At 41.4% G+C, this 22,505-nt stretch overlaps 1 protein-coding gene, 1 non-coding gene and 6 pseudogenes across 2 annotated transcripts in view, besides 12 other annotated features; 6 read left to right on the forward strand and 2 right to left on the reverse strand.

Moving 5' to 3' along the window:
• Positions 1-433, reverse strand: part of Tb09_rRNA_3 — a 1,319-nt gene extending 886 nt beyond the window's left edge. Inside the window, exon 1 of the ribosomal RNA XR_002989671.1 lies at positions 1-433. This exon is cut by the window's left edge and continues 886 nt beyond it. This is a non-coding gene — a ribosomal RNA (ribosomal RNA).
• Positions 2-337, reverse strand: Tb09.244.0810 (hypothetical protein; the record flags this gene model as incomplete). The annotated part of the gene is made up of 1 exon (XM_822664.1): positions 2-337. The coding sequence occupies one exon, from the start codon at positions 335-337 to the stop codon at positions 2-4; it is 336 nt and encodes a 111-aa protein (XP_827757.1).
• Tb09.v2.0360 lies at positions 430-774 on the forward strand (annotated as a pseudogene).
• Positions 775-830: 56 nt separating this feature from the next.
• Positions 831-932: a sequence feature (AT_rich).
• Positions 933-1,031: 99 nt separating this feature from the next.
• Positions 1,032-1,067: a microsatellite.
• A 1,191-nt stretch (positions 1,068-2,258) lies between these two features.
• On the forward strand, positions 2,259-3,791 carry Tb09.244.0800 (annotated as a pseudogene).
• A 23-nt stretch (positions 3,792-3,814) lies between these two features.
• Positions 3,815-3,847: a sequence feature (AT_rich).
• A 1,594-nt stretch (positions 3,848-5,441) lies between these two features.
• Tb09.244.0790 lies at positions 5,442-6,856 on the forward strand (annotated as a pseudogene).
• Positions 6,857-6,962: 106 nt separating this feature from the next.
• Positions 6,963-7,006: a sequence feature (AT_rich).
• Positions 7,007-8,672: 1,666 nt separating this feature from the next.
• Positions 8,673-8,696: a sequence feature (AT_rich).
• A 121-nt stretch (positions 8,697-8,817) lies between these two features.
• Positions 8,818-10,331, forward strand: Tb09.244.0780 (annotated as a pseudogene).
• Positions 10,332-12,006: 1,675 nt separating this feature from the next.
• Positions 12,007-12,050: a microsatellite.
• A 553-nt stretch (positions 12,051-12,603) lies between these two features.
• Positions 12,604-14,137, forward strand: Tb09.244.0770 (annotated as a pseudogene).
• Positions 14,138-14,231: 94 nt separating this feature from the next.
• Positions 14,232-14,274: a sequence feature (AT_rich).
• A 128-nt stretch (positions 14,275-14,402) lies between these two features.
• Positions 14,403-14,444: a microsatellite.
• A 35-nt stretch (positions 14,445-14,479) lies between these two features.
• Positions 14,480-14,520: a microsatellite.
• A 1,323-nt stretch (positions 14,521-15,843) lies between these two features.
• Positions 15,844-17,368, forward strand: Tb09.244.0750 (annotated as a pseudogene).
• Positions 17,369-18,874: 1,506 nt separating this feature from the next.
• Positions 18,875-19,116: a repeat region.
• Positions 18,875-22,505: part of a repeat region that runs on past the window's edge.
• Positions 19,006-22,505: part of a repeat region that runs on past the window's edge.

Consider the following 22,505-nt stretch of genomic DNA (forward strand, 5'->3'; position numbering starts at 1 on the left):
TTCAGGCATAGCTCACCACCTTTCGGGTCCAAACAGGCACACTCGCGCGCAGCCCACGGGGGGCCGGCCGGCGTTGGGCAAAAACACAAAAAAGAGAAATTGCGCACGCCACGGGTGCAAAATCACACCTCCCTTTCAGTACGAGAAAAGAGTTCTCACATACATACTCCTCCCTTGCGCGTCTGTTTGACTCCTTGGTCCGTGTTTCAAGACGGGTGGGGGCACCCCATTTCCATCGCCAGCGTCGAGATGCACGGACAGGGAAGGAGGAAGAGAGTGAGAGAAAAACCCACACACAACACACCGACCCTTTATTCCGCCCACTCACGCACCCCATGACCTCAAAAGAGAAACCCGCACAGTGAAAACCCACCGGATGTTGAGCCCCGGAAGGAAATTGCGTGGCGAGGTTGGGTCTGACCGTAAAAAAAAATAAATCAAACAAACTCAGCAGAAGTCAAACAAAAATTATACGGCAAGCACCATGAAAGCCAATATGATTGTGATGCCAAGGATTTTTGTAGTTATAACGCCGACACCACAAAAAAAGTGAAAATTTAATTGCAGCAAGGCAGAAACAAAAGGAGTCCATGTAACACAATCTTAAACCGGATGGAACCCAAACAACAAAGAAAAGTGCAAGGGGAAATTAGAACCCGAATGCACAAAGGCTTCAGAGTGCAAATTGGAAGGAAAAACATGCAAAGCTTCAAGTATTCTTGTAAATATGAAATATCTCTGATTGTTGCTGCTCTTTTGGTGTTGTTATTTTAAAAGTTTTTTTAAATTTCATGAGTTTTATGAAATTGTTATTTTGCGAGGCTTTTTCGAAATTTATAATAAATTTTAAAAAAATAATGTACTTTAATATTTTTTTTATGAAAATGTGTAGATTAAAGAATTTTTTAAATTTTTTAAAATAAGAAAAATATGTGTGATTTGGGTCTATGGGTATGAAGTGGTAGATTGATGAGGTATGAAATATCTGTAATTTTATAATTTTGTATATTTTATTGATATTAGTTACGGTTATAAAAATAATAATAATAATGATTATGATGATGATAGGAGACTGTTGTGAGTGTGCATATATTAATATTAGTATGAGGATAACTATAAAAACTGAATGCGCAGACGAAGAGAAGAACTTTAAAAATAGAACGATTGGAATTTGAGTAAGTGAGTGAATGGGGACGGATGACTATGAAAGAGGGGGCGCAAAAATATTATGAATAGAGAAGTAAGACAGATAGAGGGAGGGACGGAATCTAGTCTACAAGAAAAATGAAGTCGCTATGTTACAAGCAAAAAAGTGACAAAAGATCGAAAGGAATGAAAAGATAATACAAAATAAAACAACGGGATGCGAAACGGTGTACAGCGGCAGTCCAAAATTGTAATGGCCTATATTTAAAACAAAAATGGGTAGATGTACAGGCGGAGATTGTTGCCATTCTAGTTTTCAATATGATGATGAATTCTGATGCTAAGTATTAAGTTCAGGAAACGATTATGATTCGTGGTAAAAAAAGTCTGGTTTTCCACGAACATAAGAGCGTGATCATATAGTGGGGTAACTTTGACGAAATTTAAAGGTGATTAGAATGATGTAAATGGCTTCATATTAGAATTTTCGAAGCATGATCTTCTGTAAAAAGCTGCACAGCTTGTGAGATGTTGCATAGAAAACGTTTTCACTGCGCTAAACAAGCCAATACACTTGTATGATCGCACCTAACTGTACTTAATCTATTGTAACAAAGCGGTGTAAATAAGTTAAAAACTGCTGTTTTCCCAAAACACATAAGCAAGTTTTACAGAAGACAAGGGTTAAGTAATTCTGGATATAACTTAGCCGTCGTAACACGTGTAATCAACGGCAAAGCAACTTTGGCTGTGGTCCAGAAGCTGCAGAATCACCAAAAAGTGAGCGCAACCGAAGGATTGTGGCACACTGGCACGGCCGCCGCAAACTTAGGACCAAAAGCAGTACCGGCTGCAAACTAAGAGGTAAACAAAAAGGGCTAAGATCAGAGCATATCTATTTCTCAAGCATTGAAACAACCATAATTATAAAACCAACCGATAACGAGCTCCCATATCTATTTTTAAACGTCCACTAAACCCCGCAATATGTCGAGACGCAAACAAACTCCAGCAAAGGCAGATCGTACTTTATTTTTTTTGGAAAGAAAGCAATAACTTTCTGACGGCTATAGCTGCTCCTGTGGAACAAGTTTCCGATTAAAAAACTGCTAATGTAACCGAATACGGCAGCTCACCTACTAGGCATACTGCTTTCATTCGTGTTGGCGCCGAAGCAAGCATCAGCGGATGCTCCAAGCATAAAGCTGTCAACGTGGCAGCCAGTGTGCCACCTAGAAAAGGACACAAGACGTGTACCAGCCAGAGGATACAAGGCAATAACGGCTGCAATAGCCGAAGAACAAGCGATACGCTCGGCGGCCCTAAAGGTCCTAATATTTGCGGCCGCACACACCAGCGGAGAAGAGCGGGCTCGAACGGAAGCGCTAGGTTTAGACACCATGCAAGCAGCAGAAGCCAAACGACGAGAACTCGAAACCACGGTAGAGATGGCCCTCAACAGTGCATCCACAAGCCTCGAACTAACAGGCCGAATAGAAGCAACAATGGAAGTCCTAAAAGCCACGCACGACAACAACAACAACGGTTGCCTTTCTGACGACGACAGGGACGCCGTGACTAACGGAAACACAAAAAAGCACGGCTGTGAAGGAACAGTTACGGACGTAGCCAACGACGAAGACACTATAGACGACAGCAACATAGGGCCAACAGGCTACGAAAAGCTAACGGCAGTCCCTGGCAACTCTGGAGTAAGCGGCGACTCGTCGAAATGCGGCTTTCTAAACAGAGGTGTGGCGGGAACAGCAACGATTATCAGCACCGAGGCGCCCACTTTGCTATCAGGAGTCTTCAAAATAAGCGGTACCGACCAATTCCAGAGAATGGCGCAGGTAAACCAAGGAACAGCTGGCGCCCGCCAAAAGACAAACATCCTGAAACAAGCCTACCACGATGCAAGGAAAATACAGACCGTAACAAAGCTCGCAGCGACAACTGACGAGGTAACACTGCTTAAAGCAGCGATCACGAGCGGCTACGTCAAGCAACAACTAGCGGCGCAGCTTAGCCAGCAGCAAGAGAACCCGAACAGCCAACAAAACGACCAGGCGGTTACGGAGATCATCAACAGCAAATTCAAAACAACTGACGACACCATAAAGGACCTTTGGGCGAAAATAAAAGTAGCAGAAGTCACAGATGTCAAAGGCAAACTGGGATATAAGAAACAACTACAAAACATAGGCGAAGAAACAACATTACAAGCGACCTTGATTTACTACGGAAACCAAAATACGCTTAGGATAGCAGCACTGGAAGCTGAAGTCAGGAAATCACAAGAGAATTCAGCTAAAAAGAACCAACAAGCGCTAGAAGAAGTTTGTAATGCAATAGGCGACAAAAATGAAACTACTTGTAAGAACACGTCAGGGTGTCGTTTTGTTTCTACAAATCCCAAGGGCACAAAGTGTACCTTAAACCCAGAAGCAGCAAAAGAAGCAGAAAGAGCAGAAGCAAGTCAAGAAAAGAAAACCGACCCCAAGTGCTCCAAACATACCAAAAAGGATGACTGTAAATCTCCTGATTGTAAATGGGAAGGAACAGAGTGCGAAGATTCTAGTTTTCTCGTAAATAAACAATTGGCTCTGAGTATGGCTACTTTTTTGTGTGTTTTCTTTTTTTAATTTATTACTTTAAGGAATTTCTCTATTATTTAAAAATTATAATATTTACAAAATTTGCTACTTTGAGATAATTGTCTAAAATTGATATATATTTATATACTTTAACATATTTGTAAAACCTTTGCAAAAACTAAAAATGTTATAGAACTAAAAATTGTGAGAAACCTGCATCAAAGTGACATATGGATGCAACGCGGAGGAATGATATGGCATGAAAAAAGAGTAGTACACTATTTTAGTTCATTTGTATATTTTGTTTATTTTATAGATGTTATTTATGGATAAAATAGCAACAGTAGGAAAAATACAGCAATAGGAGAGTTACGTGTATATATTGGAAAAAGGTGATGGCAGAGACTAAGTAGACTAAAAAATAAAAACACTAAAGGAAATCACAAAGTTTAAATGGAAGTAACTCGGTGAGTGGAAGGGGACACGTGAGATACTATTAAAAGAAAGGCGAAAAACACAAATAAAGAAAGTGAATGATTATCGCAGTTTCAAACACAAACATGAAGATAGGAATAATATTACACAAGGAGATGATAGAATGGATATTGAGCAATAGATAGAGTGGAGTGTGTAGGTCAAATGGTGTCAGTATTAAATGTGAAAAAGCAGCAACAGAGCACAAAAAATAAGTGAACATATGTAATAAAGTAACAGAATACGCGAATTCACAGACGAACAGAAAATTGTTTACAGTGACGACGAGTATGCGATTATGTAGCGTATTTCTGTCGGAAAGGGGTAGATAATGTTGCGCAGATGATGGTGCTTTCTCCAATTTTAAATGTCATTGTGTATTTTATTTTTCAGCTGCGAATAAGATAATGAAAAAGAAAGAAGAATAAGGGGTTGGGTAAGTAAGAATAATGTTTAATATTTGTTCCCATCAGATAGAGTAATAATGATCAACATTTGTGGGAAAAGTTATAATGTTTTTGAGAGAGAAAGTTTACGACAGTAATACTAACGTGTTTCCCTGTACAGAAAGGGAAAGATTAAAATAAAGAGATTCTTTAAATAGCACCTATGCGAGCAGAATGATACGGCTTATGAGATGGAGAGAATTAGTTGTGACACTACTCTCATTCCGTATTAGTGTACTAAAAAGACATTAAAGCCTATAAAAAAGCGAGTAATAAGTAGAAAAGTGCTCGCTGACGCAGGTGTAAAGGAGGTGAGTAATGAAACAAGAGCAGAAAGAAATGAACTTTCTCGTACGAAATTATACAGTGTTAAACGGCATAAACACAACAACAAGACAGATAATTACAAGCAAAGAACAATCATCAATCGTGTACGTGAGTAACAGCAATGTTACATGGTGATTCGATTAAAAATGAAACCTTCAAATTAACAAATGAAGGAAGAAAGTAAGAACCATAAACCACAAAGTTTTTATATAAGGATATAGATATAGACCAAAACAGCTTGGAATTTAAACTGGAAATGGTTTAGCTTAACTAAATGCTTTTTTACTATAATTTCACGTGATAAACTGCACAATAAAATAGCTTAAACCTTGCAAGCGCCCCTTTGCAGTTGCATAAATTAACAAGTCTCATCTTCGTGTCCTACAACAACTTCACCACAAAATCAGATATTAGACTGTAACAAAGCATTCTTTACCACGCCCTTAAAAACATGGCCGTTGCAAAAGTCCTAGCAATTGCTTTTGCAGTTCTTTTTCTGACGACAAAACTAAAGGAAAGTGCAGAAACGCAGATGGAAGTGCTCAAAATGGATCTTTACAAAGCGTGAGAGCTAGCAATTAAACTAAAAGACACCTCAGCCCACGTGCAGTTCATGTTAAACAAACAACACACCGACGCCGGTTACCTCAGTGATCTGTTAGAAGACCTAGAAGCATTATCTCAAAATGCCACATCGGAAGCCAAAACTTAGATAATGAACCTCGCAATGTTGACCCGAAAGCAAGGACGGCAAACGCTGCGGGCAGTCGCCAGTCAAACACCGTCTGGCCTTAAACTTGTCTCCAAAGCGGCAACGTATGCTGGAAGAATAGACGAAGTAGCGAAGCTTCTGCTTGAACCGAATACCGGCTCAGCCTCGATGTACGTAAGCAGCGCCACCGAATTCAGCGGTGTAGAACCCGCAGCCGCTGTAGCAGTCAAGTGTTTCAGCAAAGCAAACGCAGAATACCACAACCCAGCCGAACAGCCAACAAAAAAGACACTAGCGGTCAAAGAGAAGTTTGAAGCTGTAAAACAAGGCAGCGCAGGAATAACAAGCGGCGGAACACACTGCATTATCTTACATAGCGGAGCCGGTAGCGGCTTCGGAGCGACGCAGGGTGAAATAACGATGATGGCTGGCATACCGGCTCAAGCAATCAGGCGCCGTCGGAACAGCAGACAGCTGGCAAGGCGGGTATATCAACCTATAAACTGCCGGAAAACCTTTTGGGGACATCGAAACGAAGCTAAGCGGCTTCAAAAGTCAAATAACATACCATGAAGCACTTAACACTTTCATACTGAAAATAATGCTAGACAAAGACGCTGAGACTGAACCATTAGAGATACCAATAGGCTGTCTAGGAGACGCACGACCTAAAAATGCACTAACAATACCAGCAGCAGCGGTAACTTCTATCAAAAAACTCCTGTTTCAGTACCAGGAAAAGCACGAAACTACCCCTTTAGAGAAACAAAGACTTAATTTCTTTACCAAGCAGCTTGAAATAAACGGAACAGCTTGTGAAATTGGGAGCAAAGCATCTGCAGCGAAGTTTCCAATCCAACAAAGTGACACAAGCAAAATAAACTGCGCGGACTTTGCACAGGAGAACTGCGAAGGCGACTGCGAATGGGACAAAAAGGATGGAAAGTGCCAACTAACAGAAAAGGGTTAAAAAGAGGGAAAAAAAACAAAAAACAGAAGGAACGGTGTCCACTTTCCAAGATAAGAAAAAGGATGACTGTAAATCTCCGGGTCGTAAGTTGGAGGGCGAAACTTGCAAAGATTCCAGTTTTGTTGTCCATAAGAAATTGGCTCTCAGTATGGTTTCTGCTTTTGTGAGTTTGGTGGTATTTTAGAATGCTAAGGATCTTCTCTTACATTTTGTGAAATCCACTAAAATTTCCAAAATACGAGATATTTGATATATTATAACACTTTTTGATGAAAATATGCAAATGAGTGAAAATTTTTAAAAAATTTAAAAAATATAAGGTTATTTAAAAAATGTGTATGATAGCGGCATGTGTGTCAGAAGTAAAAGGATAATAGAGTAAGAAAAGGGGTGATCTTCTTATTTGGTATGTTTCATTCAATGTTATTTATTTCAGGTATATTTTATAGGGTTGTAATAATGATGACAACAATGATTACGATTATTATGATTATGATAAGAGAGTGTGTTGTGAGTGTGTATATACCAATTTTGTAATGAGATATATGATAACCGGGCGCAAACCTAAAAAAAAAAGAAACACTTGAAATAATGGAAAAGCTATAATGAAGTAAGGTATAGCTCGAGTCATATGATGAAAAGAAATACATAAATATGAGAAGAGAGGAAGATGGAAGAAACACAATTTCAATTGCAAAAATTATTGTACCATAATCATAAACAAGCATGTGATAGAGGGAACAATGTGGGAGACCAAAAGAGCATTGGACAGGTATGATGGAGTCGACAAAACTAGAACGAAGAAGCAGTTAAAGTGGAAGACATTTAACGTTACCTCTTTCGATATTCTCTTTAAAAATATATGAAGAATACATTTTTAATATTCAAATTAATGGAATGTATATAAGACTGTAACGGCCGAAAGGCAGCACAAGTTCATTGCGGCAGCTCTAAGTTCTTCTTCTTTCAGATAAAATAACGGCATTAAGACAGGTGAGCGAGCGCAATCAGCTGATAAATCAAACTAACCTCAAATAAGCCCCACCCGCCAACACCAACATACCTAAGGAAAAACACTAATACAACACCTACTGCACCACCAGATAGTAGAGGAATTGTGAATCTTAGTGGACGCTACACGCAGCTAACCTTCCAAAGTTATTATATCGAGAAAATTGTTTTATTGTTTTTTATAAGAAAACAGGTGCATGTGTAATAAGTGAGTTTAAATATAATATTTAGTAAGTGTGAGGTGAGACGGTTTACTGGAATGCAATTTAATCCATTTTAAAGAGAGAAATAAGCAACGGTGAAGCATTTCCAATTATTTTATCGGCACTTTACAGCTTGTTGTATCGTTAACCTTAAAATAATACACCAAATATAAGACAGTAGTACAAATAAATAAATAATACATATAGAACAGGCGCGGGCGTTTAATTTATAAATGGAGAAAGTCTCTGGGAAGAGTATCAGTCCTACATTAATGCTCACAGTATGCCCGCGCAGGGTACAGGATGACACGCATCGATTATGAAAATTAATTGAATGAACAATTAGGAGCCTGGATCCTGAAAGAATTTAGTATTTGGAGCCGTAATACACTAGAAAGATCAGGAGGAAGACATACTTTTTTTTTAAAAAAAGGTAATTTCTACTACCGAGCTGATGGTGACTGTGGTGTGCGACATAAAAGCGTGGTTGAATGTTAAGTAGTAAGTTTAAGAGCGGATGCCGGTTCATTGAGTGAATATGCTGCTTTTACTATAGCTCTATTCGCTGTGGAACACCGTATAATCTTCCGGCAAACGCGGCACTTTTTTAAATTACAAAAATGATCATAGAGTCTAAACATTTACAAAAACTAGGGATTACTGATAAGAAAAGCCCATTATAGTAATGAAAATACAATATAATAGGGTAAAAGTAGATACACGGCCCCTAATGTAATTCACCGTCAAACGTTTATATGTAAATAGATATTCTTACAGCTACAAGTCTTTTATTTTAAATAAAAAAATTATGCACAAACATCTGCCATAGGCTTTCGGATTACAATCCGATATCTCCGTTTTCCTACATCGTTTTAACCAATGTTCACAGCCCGTTGAAGACTCCATAAGTTAAAAGTAGTGGTCCTGCAAAATGCAACGAATTCTCCTAGCAGCGATGTGTCTGGTTTTCTGGCACAGCAACAACGCGGAGGGCAACGGACCAGCGATAAAACAAGCGGAATATTTAAAGGTCTGCAAACTAGCACAAAGCTTGAGAAAAATGCCTGGAGCAGCAAAATTCAAATTAGGACAGCGGCAGAGAGCAGCTAAAGAGATGTCGAAGGCGATTTTAAAACTAAGAGTCGCAGAAGCAGCAACACTCGAGCGCAATGCATCGATCACATATGGAGCAATGGCAAATGCTATTAGCAACGCGATGCAAGCCCACCTTGACAATGACGATCAGAGCTCTGCAGCAGCCATAGACGCAGCGACGGCAGCGGCGGCTGCAGCCGGACGCATAGCTGAGATGGCGGAACTTCTAACAAAAGCAGCAAAAGGCGGGAGTAACACGGGCCACTGCATTGCCGCAACTAGCGGCAGCACAAACATAGCAAACGATGCAGGCTATACAGACGGCTGCTATATGAATGAATATACAAGCGCAGCAGCAGACTACAACTTTGAAGACGGCGCGCTTACTGCGACGGGCTTTAATGACCTAAATGATGCGGACGCTAAGGACAGCACGGCCACGGCTAGATGCATACTAACACAGCGAGGCGCCGTACCAGCAGCAACAGACGTCTTCCAAAGCGATGGCCCACACGCAGTGGCGGCCGCAACAATAGTAATAAACGCCAACAACGGTAACCCAAGCATCAAACTGGCCAATGCTCAGGACAACATAGCGAAGGCGTGGCAGGTAACAGGCGACGGCGACAGCGGTCTAAAGAAACTCTACAAAGAAGCAGTCAAACTGCGACAGATAACGGCTCCACCTAACACGGGAACGGCCGACGACATAATAAAAGCAACCGTTGACCCGGCCGAAATAAAAAAATATATAGCAGCGGCGCTGCGAGCAACAAACTCAAAACTAAACAACGATAAAGCAGAAACAGAAGCTGAAGCACTTGCAAATAATGTGTTTACAATGGACAGTGCTAAAACGGACAAAGTATTCAATACAATACAAAAAATAAACACAGTCAAGGTAGAAGCAGAACAAATCAAGCCTTTACGACTTGAAGCGCTAACAGACGAAGTAGATCTGCTCAACGCACTCAGTTACCACACCGCTACCAACAGAAACAAGATGTCAGCAAAAGCACCCGCTTGCCCTGAACAGGATAAAACTGAAGAAGTGTCAGCAGATAAAAAGATCAAAGAATGCAGTGGCAAAAAAGGAGATGAATGCAAAGGAGAATGCGAACTGGTAGAGGGAATTTGTAAACCGGCAAACAAAGAAGAGGAAGAAAACAAAGAAAAAGATGGGAAAGCAGCTTCAACTTGTGCAGGAAAAAAACAAGGGGAATGCGAGAAAGAAAATGGTTGCAAATGGGATGGAAAAGAATGCAAAGATTCCTCTATACTAGTAAACAAGAAATTCGCCCTCAGCATGGTTTATGCTGCATTTGTGGCCTTTCTGTTTTACAACTTTAAAACTTACAGGAGTTTTTGTTTAGTTTTGTGAAACTTATGTTACTTTTTAAAATTTAACATATTTTAACACTTTTTGTCAAAATTTTGCAAATTATTGTGTCTTTTAGAAAATATGAAAAAATTTTATAAACGTTTCCAATAGACATAAAGTAGTATGGTGATAGGGTATAAAATGGGTGCTATTATAATTTGTTTATTCAGTTATTTTTTAAATGTGTATTTGCTATTGTTATAATAATAATAATGGAAGAGTGTTGTGAGTGTGTACATACGAATATTATAATTAGACAGTAGGAAAAGAACGAGTGAAAGCAAAAAAATGAAAGTACGTTAAACAATTGCAAGGGGAGTTGAGAGTTTGTGACTGAAAGGAAATGGGACGGATAGTTAGTGGTGGTGGAAGAGCACGAGCATTATTACTCAGGTAAATGCAGAATGTAATGAAGAGATAAGGATCTGGTGTCATTGCACTTTCATCGAAAGAAATGGCGATGAAAATTATTATCATAGACAAGGATATGACTATGATTTATATGATGGAGTTGCAGAGTCTAGTGTAAAGGGTAGGTGCAGACACTATGGCACCCACTGAGGCAGTGGTAACAACGAAAGGAAAAGAAAAAAATATGGAGAGCGATAACAGAATACAAAACAGCACAGTACTGAAGAAAATTATACATCAAGAGTTCTAGATGGTATCCAGTCTTTTTTTCAAAAATGTATCGATGCTAAGGCGGAGATGATGTTGGAGACCATTATTTTTAATCTGATGGTGTATCGTAAAATGCGGTTAAGAAGAGGAAAAAGAAAAAATCATGAGTAGGAGAAAACTATTAAACGGCTTAGGTAAGTGTGAAGCAATGTTATAGTCTTATACCATGATATATAGTAATAATGTCCAACATTTGTGGAAAATATATAACATTTTTGGAAGGCAACTTTTGACACTATGAAAACTAACAGTTTTCTGGTACAAAAAAATGATAAAAACGTAAAAGTTTCTGAACAAAGCGAATGTATAACACTGTAGTGGAACTTTATGAAACCGAAAGAATTATCAGAAACACTTTCCCTCCTCCGTTCTGGTTGAAGGAAGAGCCACTAACACGATTTGAACACAAAGTAATTTATTTAAAAGTCGTCGGCGACACGCAGATAAAGGAACGTATTTACAGAGAATGACCAGAAAGGAAGATAGTTCGCGGCATAAATTATTCAGTCTTAGCTGAGACAAAATAACACAAAATGAATGAAATACACAAAACTTTACTTATTTTCTGTAAAAGAAGAGACAGTACTTGGGTATTTCTCAAGTCGTATCTATAAAAGTCTAGTTAGCAGTAATTAAAGAAGTTTATAAATCATACGATTTGAATTTTCAGGCATATTTCGAAGCGCAGTATTATAAATGATAGAAGGGGTGAATTTAGAAGTTAATGTATGCAATTAGAGAGAAATGTAGTAAACTCTAACTTGAAATTTTGAGTGGAAAATCTGTAGCCTAACTGCGTACTTTTTTTTCAAACTTCGTAAGCACAGAAAAGTAAACTGCAGCACATTACACAAATCGAAAAATTAAACGGGTAGCGAACCTGTTTGCGACAGAAAAAAAGCAGACTGACAGATAATACGATCGTAATTATAGAAGAAAAGATTTAATGTAAACATAACACACATATACACACACACACACATATATATATATATATATATATATATCAAGGATACCATTCTTAGAAGCTTTAAGTGTCTAATAAATCTAAAAACAAGCTTCTCACGACCAAAAAAAAACAATACTAAATAATAGCCGGTCAGCAAAAACAAGTATCAACACAAAAAACGAAGCACACCACACGCATGGTTCTAAAGAAATACCTTCGTTAAGTGCGGAAGCGGAAAAGGTTGCTCGTTTGCAGCACAATACACAGACAGCGTTGCTATGCTGCATATACAGAAGCCACCAGCATCTGCGCAGATTCCCTCACTTCTATTTTATTGATCCTTCATGAAAAACTATGTTTCCAACAACAGAAATAAAGAACGACTATAAAAAACTGGGTATAACAACAAGCGTCCGCACCAAATGCGCAAAATATACTTTTGACTGCCCAATGAAGGCGTGCCGAAGCTTCCGATGATAGCGACCACCAATAGCTTAGTGTTTTGTGATAGCATTAAAACAATGAAAAATTCAATAACAGGCATATCATTTACTTACAAACACTAGAGACGCTTTCTTTAAGTTTACCTCAGCAGGCAAGTAACTGAAGACATGGTTAATTTCATACTGGCGCTAGCTTTGTCGTTACGCCGTAGTATGTTTCGCTGCGAGGCCGCACGAGCGGACGGCATCAACGTGGCGGATTTTGCAACACTGTGTGTTCTTGAACGGCAGTCATCCGGCAAAATCAGCGAAGCATATCCAAAAATAGCGGTTCCAAGCACAGTAATCAACGAAATATGAGAAATTGTAGCGGCAACGACAAATGCGAAAAATATCACCATCGTACCTGCAGACGACATTGCGTACGAGGCGGCCGCCGCTCAAAAAACATGCAGCCAACAAAAAGACAAACATAATGAGTGCAAAGGACACTGGGAAAAATGACAAGCCATAAAAAAGCGGCGAAACAAGGTCAAGATTTAAAATTCAAGTCACTATCAGAAAGCCAACGTAGGAACCAAGCAGCATCAGTGTTCAGCGCGACACTACAAGACATCGAAGCGGATGCAACAGAAACCTACAACCAACTCAATCAGCAATCCGATAACGTCGCGAAGCCGACAAATCCCTAGCGACGCAAAAGCTAACTAAAGCCAAGTTTGGCGGTAGCAAAACCAAGGAAGAAGGCGGACCAAATACTGGCCACGGCAAGGACAGTGACAAAGCTGGCAGCTGCAAACATTCACACGCAGGCATGAGTTTGGTACACGACTTCTTTTGTTTGTGTGTAACAGATTCGACAAGCCAAGCTGCCAAGCCGTGTGGCTTCACAGTTGCTAGCTGAAACGGTGGCAGCTGGCAAGACTGCACCGAAAACAACAAGCATTCAGCCTGGAAAACAGTGAAAACCAAATGCAAGGAAATATATAAGGGCAAAACCACAGCACAGCACATAAGGGCAGGGCTCGCGGCGTTCGCAAGACTACTACAAATGGATGCGACGGCCGATATAGAATCCGCAGCTGCAGTCTACCTTAGAGCCAGCGGCAGCAAAAAATGCACAGCACATGCGACAAAGCATTGCGTAGACTACAGCGCCGCCTTCAGAGACACGACCCGGACAGCCGGCATATACTGGTACAAACAACTCGAGGTAGCTGCAGACGACCTAGACACACTCGCAAGAGAACAAGCAGACATCAAAAACAAAATAAGAAGTCTAGACAGTCTTAACATTCAAGTCCGTCAGATGTACAAGATTATCGCGAACGCACCAGCAGCAACTGCAGTAGCGCCCTCAACAAGCACCAATTCACAAAACGCCAACACAGAAGAGAAACAAAAAACGTGCGAAATATTAGAAAAAAAGTGATTACAAAAACAATAGGGAGTGAAAATGGGACAGTGTTGATAAATACGAAGGAGACCACTGTAAATTAAATGAAACAAAAGTAGAACAAGCAAACAAAGCAACAACAGGAACCGAGCGAACCCAAACTGGTAAAAGGTGCTCCGAAAAGTAGGGAAGTGTATACTTCGAGATTGCAAATGGGAAGGCGAAACTTGTAAGGATTCCAGTTTACTCGTCAATAAGAAATTGAATTTCATTGCTTCTGCCTCTATAAGTTTGGGAACATTTTAACATTCTAAAGTTTTTAAGGATTTTATCACCATTTGTTGAAGTTTTAGAAAATTCATTTTTCTAAGAATTTGCTATAATTTGACGTGTTCTAACCATTTTTTGATAAAAATGTAAAATTAGTAAAAATTAAAAAAATACTAGTAAAATGTACATTATGTAGGTCCATAAATTAAAGTAGTATAGTGATAAATATAAAAACTGACCAGTATTCCTATTTAGTTTGTTTTGTGCGTACTATGAATATTAGGCGCAACTTAAAGTTATCATAATAACAATAACAATAATAATAATAATGATAATAATAATAGAAGAGTGTTGTGAGTGTGTGTATATACGAATATTATAATAAGAACAGTAATAATAATAATAATAGTAATAATGATGGGAGAGTGTTGTGAGTGTGTGCATACGAAAATAATATGAAGATTGGTGGTACGAAACGACCAGTAACCCAGACCAAAGGAAAACGTAGACAGTAACAAGGGTCCAATGGTATTTAGAGGCGTGGTGGCTGTGAAAGGTATCCTAGCAGCGCTATGACTTGGCAGTGTGGCAAACTGAGAGTTTTACAATGGCGATATCAAATGGTAGAGAGAATGAGTATAGGGGTTGCTGAGTGGTAAATTTTCTCAAGCTGTGCAGTCACCTTTGAAAGCAGCTTCAGCCGCCAACATGCATCCAGAAAGAGAGGAAAAAACAGCAAAAGAGTGCTATTGTATCACAAGGTAGTGTAGGGACTGCGACGCATAGTATACCCTACACATAGACGGGTTAAAAAAGTTATGAGACTGAACGAATGTTTCTGCGGTTTCTATAATACTGCACGCAAAGGTGTGGAAAGACAATTTAAATGTAAATTTTAGTACGCGGTGGCCAAAGAGACTTAAAAGAGTATATTACAGTCTACGTTCGTGCGTAGGACCTTGCAAAACTGAGTATTTCTCTTATTAATTTTAACCTTCTTACAGCTTTCTGTTTTGTAAAATATAGAAAGAGACAAAAATAGTAAAGAGGAAAAAAAGAAACAAAAGCATTTATATATCACATCCTGCGAAAATAAATAACAAAGAAGTGCAAGGGATTGCCAGCAGACGTTAGCGTAACGGTTAGCTAGGTACTAAGAGCGTGAAGAAAGATCCACGTCAACTATCGCCCATTTCAGCGGTTAGAGCGGAGCCAAAAACAAGGAACTTTTGATAAAAATACAGGACAAGCAACAGCCAAGAGGTGGATACAGCAGGCAGAAATAAGAAAGTACAGGCAAAAGTGTGCTTATCGTAGCAACCCACAAAAATTGACGAGACTATTATAACGATATTTGTTTATGAAACTATGATGTAACAAAGAAGCGGTAAGAAACGATTTAGAAGGCAATGGCTGACAAGAAATGTAGCACAAAAACTCTAAAACTACTTTAACTAGCACAGCTTGTATAATAAAGAAGCCAAGACGACATATTTTAGGAACAAACAAGTCGGGAAAGAAAATCAAGGGGGGTGTTCGGTAATTTTTCGCGCTCTGATGCCTTACAATTTTATAAATGGCACTTCTTTTTCCCATCCCGTTCACATCCTTAAACTCAACCTAACAAAGCAAACCGGCCTGTCACATAGGCACAAAAATTGGAAACTTAACGGAACAGGGACGGCAATTCGTAGCCAAAAGTACCAAGCGGCATATCAGCCAAGCCGTTGGCAGCAGAAACAATGCTACAGCCGCAACAGCAACACTGGAGGTCCACACTAATAGTGCATGCGCTCATTCTTTTAATTGCAATCTGTGGTAGCGCGAAGAGCGCTTCTGACCCCAGCAAGGTCTCAACCTTTTGCACAGAAACATGGTACGTCAATAAGCTGATAAAGAATCTGAGGACTACAATGGAAGACTCACATCAGCTCGTGCCGTCGAAAAGGCCAGTCAAAATGTCAAACTGTTTCAGCTTGCGGCGAACAGACACGCCGATGACAAAAAGGGAAATGGGTACGCGGCGCTAGCGGTGATAGCGGAAGTTGACAATCAAAAAGTAGCGCAACAAGCGGTACTTTTTGAACAGGCACATTTCGATGCGCTTCATAAGCTAGCGCACAGAGCAGGGGCGGCTGCGCTAAGCATTGCAATTTCAACCACGACAAAAGCACAAATAACCGGCAAGGGCACAGTCGAAGAAATCGGGGGGAAGACAATACTAGCAGAAACGGAACCCAAGCACTGCAAAGTCACACAGGAGATAACTCTAGCAACAAAGCTAAACTGCTAAGAACAAAAAACGAACCAGGTGGACGCAACAAAAGAGGCGGACAAAACCGCCACATGGGACAAAATATTATTGCGGCAACGATCCGAGTTAACGAAGATAGCGGTCGACACCCGGATATTAGTGAAAGGCGCAGGAGCGGACATAGGGGGAAACCCAGGGGCACTAAGCAACGAGCCAGGCTGCAGCGATAACTCGGGACATACAACAATAGCTGCGGCCATAAACGCCGTAGTAGCAAGCGTCAAGAGCTTTGCGGCCACATTCAAAGCAACGCCAATAAACTTACCAGCAACAGGAGAAGGAAGGGAGGCACCACAGGCGCCCAATGATGGAGGCGACGAAATCGAGCTACTAGTTCCAGACGAAGAGTTAGAAAAAGCCTTGAAAACAGCGTTTAAGCAACCCATACCCGTTGCAACCGACATTTCAACCCTAAAAACTACACAAGTGCTCAGCAACCCCGCTGTACAAGCGTTTGCTAAAGCATTAGCCGCCAAAAATAAGGGTAAAGCAACTGCTTCTTTATCCGACGAAGATGACGCAGCAGTTGTGTTTGGAGGCAAAAAGGTTGACATTCAAACGACGCACATCAAGCATCTGGAATATGACGAGATTACCATCAGTAGTGAACCTGAAATTAAAGGCACCACTAAGAAATTAAGCGAAAACAACTTTGCCGATGCAATGGGTTATTTCAATAGCCAAAACATGAAAAAACATACAGCCAATACAGCAGAAACAAAGCCTGAAGTAGGGGGAGAAAAAGCAAATACAGCAGACAAAGCCGAAGAAAAGAAAGACGAGGATAATAAAGGAACCGCAGCTGATTGTAAAGCCACTGAGGAGGGTAAATGTGTCAAAGAGAAATGCACTTGTAATAAAGAAAAGAAAGGTGCAAAGACAAGGAGGGAGATGCTATTATTTCCGCTGTGATTAAGGTCTCTCTTTTGCTGGCAGTTTTGCTTATAGGATGAGAAGTTTAAGGATTTTAGACCAATTTTTTTAGATTTGTGAAACTCATAATTTTTTTCTATTTTGAGAGAATTTGATATATTTAACACTTTTTGTCAACCATTTGCGAAATGAAAATTTTTTGAGGATTTAGTAAAATGTGCATGACAGTGTCCTATGGGAGTAAGTTAATAGCACGATAGGGTATGGCAAGTAAGTTTCATTGTGAAACTTCATTAATTGATTTTTTTTGTCTATTTTATGGATACTAATAGTTAGGGTTGTGATGGCCATATTAAGAATGACAGGAGAGTGTTGTGGGTGTGTATATACGAATATTATAATGACAGTTGTGCGGAACGAAATTTGAAGATGACGTGAAGCACTTAAAACAATGGCGCGGCTGCAGTGGCAGTAAATGAGTAATTAAGAGTGAATGTACGAGAGAAAAAAGTTACGTTATAACAGATAATGAACTCTTGGAAACAGCTTATGTGCAGTATCCAGCGGATATCCAAAGAATAGTATCATTATTATACGGAAAAAGCAGAAGATATAAAGTATAAGTACACGGGGGCCATTGAACGGGACAACTGTAATTACTTCGTTACTCGATGAAAAAGAAGTATCAGAATCTGGTTACCAAGGCATAGATAAAACAGGCGCTAAAAGAATAAGGGAGCGCATATATTAAGCGATGGAGGAACTTAATAAAGTGGAGAAGAACGATGATAATACCCCCCCCCATTTACGTATTGGTATACTTTTCAGACACAAAGGCATTTTTAAAAAAAGGATATCCATATAAAAGTGTTTGATGATGCGCAACTAACGAAGCTCATTAACAGAGATAAATCAGATAGGAAGGTACATGTGGATCCCATGATACCAGATATAAAGCGCTATATGTTTAAAAACGACAGAAATGCAGAAGAAACAAACAGATGTGTAGACTATTCCTTGAAAAACAGAGACACTAGTTGTTTATTTCTTCAGCAAGTAATAGAGATTTGCCGTCAGGTGGAAGAAAAAATGAACATAAGATTAGAATTTTATGGCGTAGATATGTGTGTTGTATTTGGAATATATTGAGAAGTGAATTAGATGTATAACTTAGATACAAAAACCAACAGGAATACAATGACACGAATAAGAGATAAAACCCATAATCTTCGGCTAAACGAACTGTTTTGACAAACTTCCCATACCGGATGAGCCAATAGAAATCGACATAAAAACGGGATTTATAAAGTAACATAGACTCATATAGTCGAAACAAGAGCAGAACGTAAAAACTTCTGAGTCCAATTGAAGCATATTAGAACAAAGAAGAGTCTTTCACAAGAACATACTAAGGATATAGTTAATAGAAGTGGTGTGGATATGAAAAATCCCCATGAAGCTGTAAGAGCCGAAGCCAACTACATACAGCAAGTAGCCGTAACAGAGGTGAGCAGCCACAAGCATGCGTAACAATAGATATAAAATTTTCTGCCCAGAAAAAAAAGACTAAGAATTATTTTTTTTATATTTTCTTCGTGCCTTCGTGAGAGTTTCCCCCCACTGGCGCGGCCATCAGCCATCACCGTAGAGCCCTGAAATGCTATCGGTCTGGCGACTGTGGCAGAGTCTCCATTTTTTTTTCAGCCTAACACACTCTCTATAATTTTTGTTGTAGCTCCGCAGTTGAACGGAATACAGCAGATGGGGCGAGAAGCCACCCAACCCGGACTCTCCCAAAGATGTCAATTAGCAATCCTTTTGTTTTGATTTTTGTTATTCGTTTATTATTCTCTCCCCTCTTTCTGTTTCTGTTGCTTGTTGATTGCATACCCCCTCTGTCTCTGAGGGTGTCTGGACTATTCCTGCGTCCGGTGCTTTTCCTGCTAGCTCCACACTCGGCAATAAGGGGGGAAGTTGCAGAATGGAGAGTGGGTTGTATGACTGATACATTAGGGGAGGACTTCACCTGCGGCCGGCTTCGTTCAACCGCAATGAGAAACTGCGCCAGCCTTTTAGAGAAACATATATCCTGCACACATACACACCTTCCACCGCAAACCTAACACGTAACTCCTTCAAATCGGGACAGTTCATCAGGTGCAGCGCCGTTTCTTCGCAGTCGCCGCGTTGGCTGGTAACAGCGCGCTCTACCTTCATATTGTGCATCTTATTTTGATGTAAGGTGAGGCCAGTTCTGCTAGCACACTGCCTTCAGCATGTCGATCACACCAACATGGATGTGTTTGTATGTGGGGAATCAGTGACACACAATTTTGTGCTTTTGCTGCATTAAAGCTCGACTCTCTCACCTTTATGGAAAGCCTTACAGTGTCGGATGGGAGAGTCCCTGCAACTGAGCACTTTTTGGCACACACCACACTGCTCCTCGCCTTTCCCCGGGACGTCAACGTTTCCTTCACGGGCACGCTTACGAGGGAATTGCACCACCACCACGGTACCGTCCTCCGTCACTATGCTCTTATGTTTGAATTTCTTGTGTAGTGACCGGGAAGAGCGTGTACCGAAGCTCGCCTCACACAGGTCACATTGAAACGGCAGCTTCCGTGTATCCTGAGAGGCTGGCGCTGCTGGAGCGCTACCATCTCTTTGCAATGAGTCCTCGTTCTCCCGCCCCCTTTTCACGCGGCAACTACCGCTGCCTATGCCATGTATTGTTCTAAGGTGGTGTAATAGTCGGCCTGGCACTGCGAATTTGGAGGCACAGAGGGTACAATGAAGCACCTGCGGTCTCATCGAGACTCGTGTGCTCGATGGTAGAGGAACGATCGCCACCACTGGAGGGGGCTCCGGGGAGATGTCCACTGCAGGTGTTGCATCGCCGTATTTGATCCTCCGGAAGGCATAAGCTCGCACAAAGCCATGTTTGTTTACCCTGTGCGTTACAGCACTCGAGTGGGATTGGTATTTGGCATCACATTCCGTACATTTGGTCGGTTCGGAGGTTCTCTGAAGAGTGCGTGTCGCAACAGTTGGGGCTGTTTGTATTGTTGGCCCTATCGCTGCATGTTGTGGGTTGCACCATCGGCACTGTGGAGGCACACTCGGGTTGATCTTTCGCAACATCCATCCATAGTGTCTTGAAGACCCAACCCGAAAGCGTGCCAGTGCCGTTTCTTCTTCCCTCGTCAGTTCTTCCTTATGTTTTGTTGGAAAGTGGTTGCCGTGATACCAAACCTATGAGTGTTATCATGGACTTCTTCCGACCTAAGCACTCGCTTCGCATAAGCAATGATGTCGGGGATCCATGTATCTCGCAACTGTGGTAAATCTGCGGACTTTTTGGCCATTTCATCACAAACCTCATTCCGTTTCACGCCACAATGGCCAAACACAAATTGCAGTTGGATACGCACCTTCCTTCTCTGAACTTGAAGCAGAAGCCTCCATAGTCGTCTTATAATTGGGTCAGTTACGGCTAGGGGGCCTGTCTGCAGTGCTGTTAACATTGACAGCGAGTCAGAGAAGATGGACAACCTGCTCGGTGTGCTTCTGTATGCCGGAAGCCATTTCAGCAGCCGTTGCAGTCCTATCTCTAATGCTACGCATTCCGCTCTGTAACTGCATGAGAGTTCCCCTGCTCCGGTCTTGGGTGCACAAATCAGCGTGTTTTTTCTATAGAGCAGGGCAGCTGCCCCGGACTTCTCACCGAGGGACACGGATCCATCAGTACACAATTCGTAGTGCTCTCGCCGCGGTGGCTCCTTCCCCCTCCGTGCAAAATGCCGTTCAATCCACTTTTCGGAAACCTCCCTTTTGACATCGTCAGGGTCATCAGCGCACACAGGCTTTATCTGCGTGTGAAATATCGGTCGGCAGCTGTGGCGGAGCGTCGCTGTCTCTAGTGGGTGCTCGCGTGGCTCAATGCGGAGGTGGGGATAAGACCGCATGATGCGGGAATGTAAGACTCTGACTGGATGTTTGCTGTGGTATACTTCCTCATCACTGCGCCGCAAACATCCGCCTCGTGACTCACACATCAGCATGAATTTTATGCTGTGCACAAGAGTGGCCGTCTTGAGTGGCAGGAGGTTTGCTTCCAGCAGAGAGTTCTCTTTGCGCGTCCCATGCGGTATGCCGGCTATGATGCGACTGGCTTTGTGTTGTGCTGCTGCAAGGAGGTCTAGACTTCGTTTTGAAGCGTCCCAGTACCATACCTCAATGCCATACATGGTGTGTGCCTGTACGAGTGCTAGATAAAAAGCTCTCAGTACTTGTCGTCTTGGCCTCCATGTAGAAGCTGAGATGGATGCTATCTGCAGTAGTCTCAAGTCCATCTTGCGTCTCGTTTCGGCCGCATGTGTTGCCATCCCTTGCAGACACTGGAATGTTACTCCTAGAAGCTTCGGTGTCCTGTCAGCTCCTATTCTTTCGCCGTCTAGTTGTAATGTAAGGGGATGGCGCTCTATACACCCGAAGAGTGTGCACTTTGTTTTCGCTATATTGACAGACATGAAGTACTCTTGTGACCACTGTAACACCACGTTGAGGCCGCATTGTAGTGTGTGGTTGATGGCATCCCTCTCTGTGTGTCTCGCAAGTAGCGTTAGGTCGTTTGCAAAGAATCCGTGCTGCAGTAACGGCACTTCTGCAAGGCGCTGGCTCAACGAGTTCATGACAATAATGAACATGATTGGGCCAAGGACAGTTCCTTTTGACACTCCTCGCTCAAATGTTCTGCTTCTGGAAAGCCTCTCCTTGAATCTCACTCTGCCAGTTCGGTTACTCAGAAATGATACGCACCACTTCACAATGTGGGGTGATACCTTCATTCTGTGCATTTTCCTCGCAATTTTGTCGTGATCTACTGTATCGAATGCCTTCTCGTAGTCAACGAATACAGCACCTGTACGATATTGGTGCGTGGGACGGCAGAGGGCAGCGCGGACGTGCAGCAGTTGTTCGAGCGTTGAGCATCCGGGGCGAAAGCCTGATTGCTGCGGCGTCAGCTGGGACTCAACAGTGTCTCTAAGCCTCGCGGCAATTATGCGCTCCATGACTTTGCAGAGACAGCTTGTGAGCGTCACAGGCCTGTAAGAATCGAGGTCCTCCGCCTTTTTTCCGGCCTTCAGGATGGGGATGATAACACCAATCTTCCATGCAGGCAGCACGACTCCCGTTCGTAGGCTCTCATTGAAT

The sequence above is a fragment of the Trypanosoma brucei genome, chromosome 9 (assembly GCF_000002445.2).
Source record: "Trypanosoma brucei brucei TREU927 chromosome 9, whole genome shotgun sequence".
Classification (NCBI taxonomy): domain Eukaryota; phylum Euglenozoa; class Kinetoplastea; order Trypanosomatida; family Trypanosomatidae; genus Trypanosoma; species Trypanosoma brucei.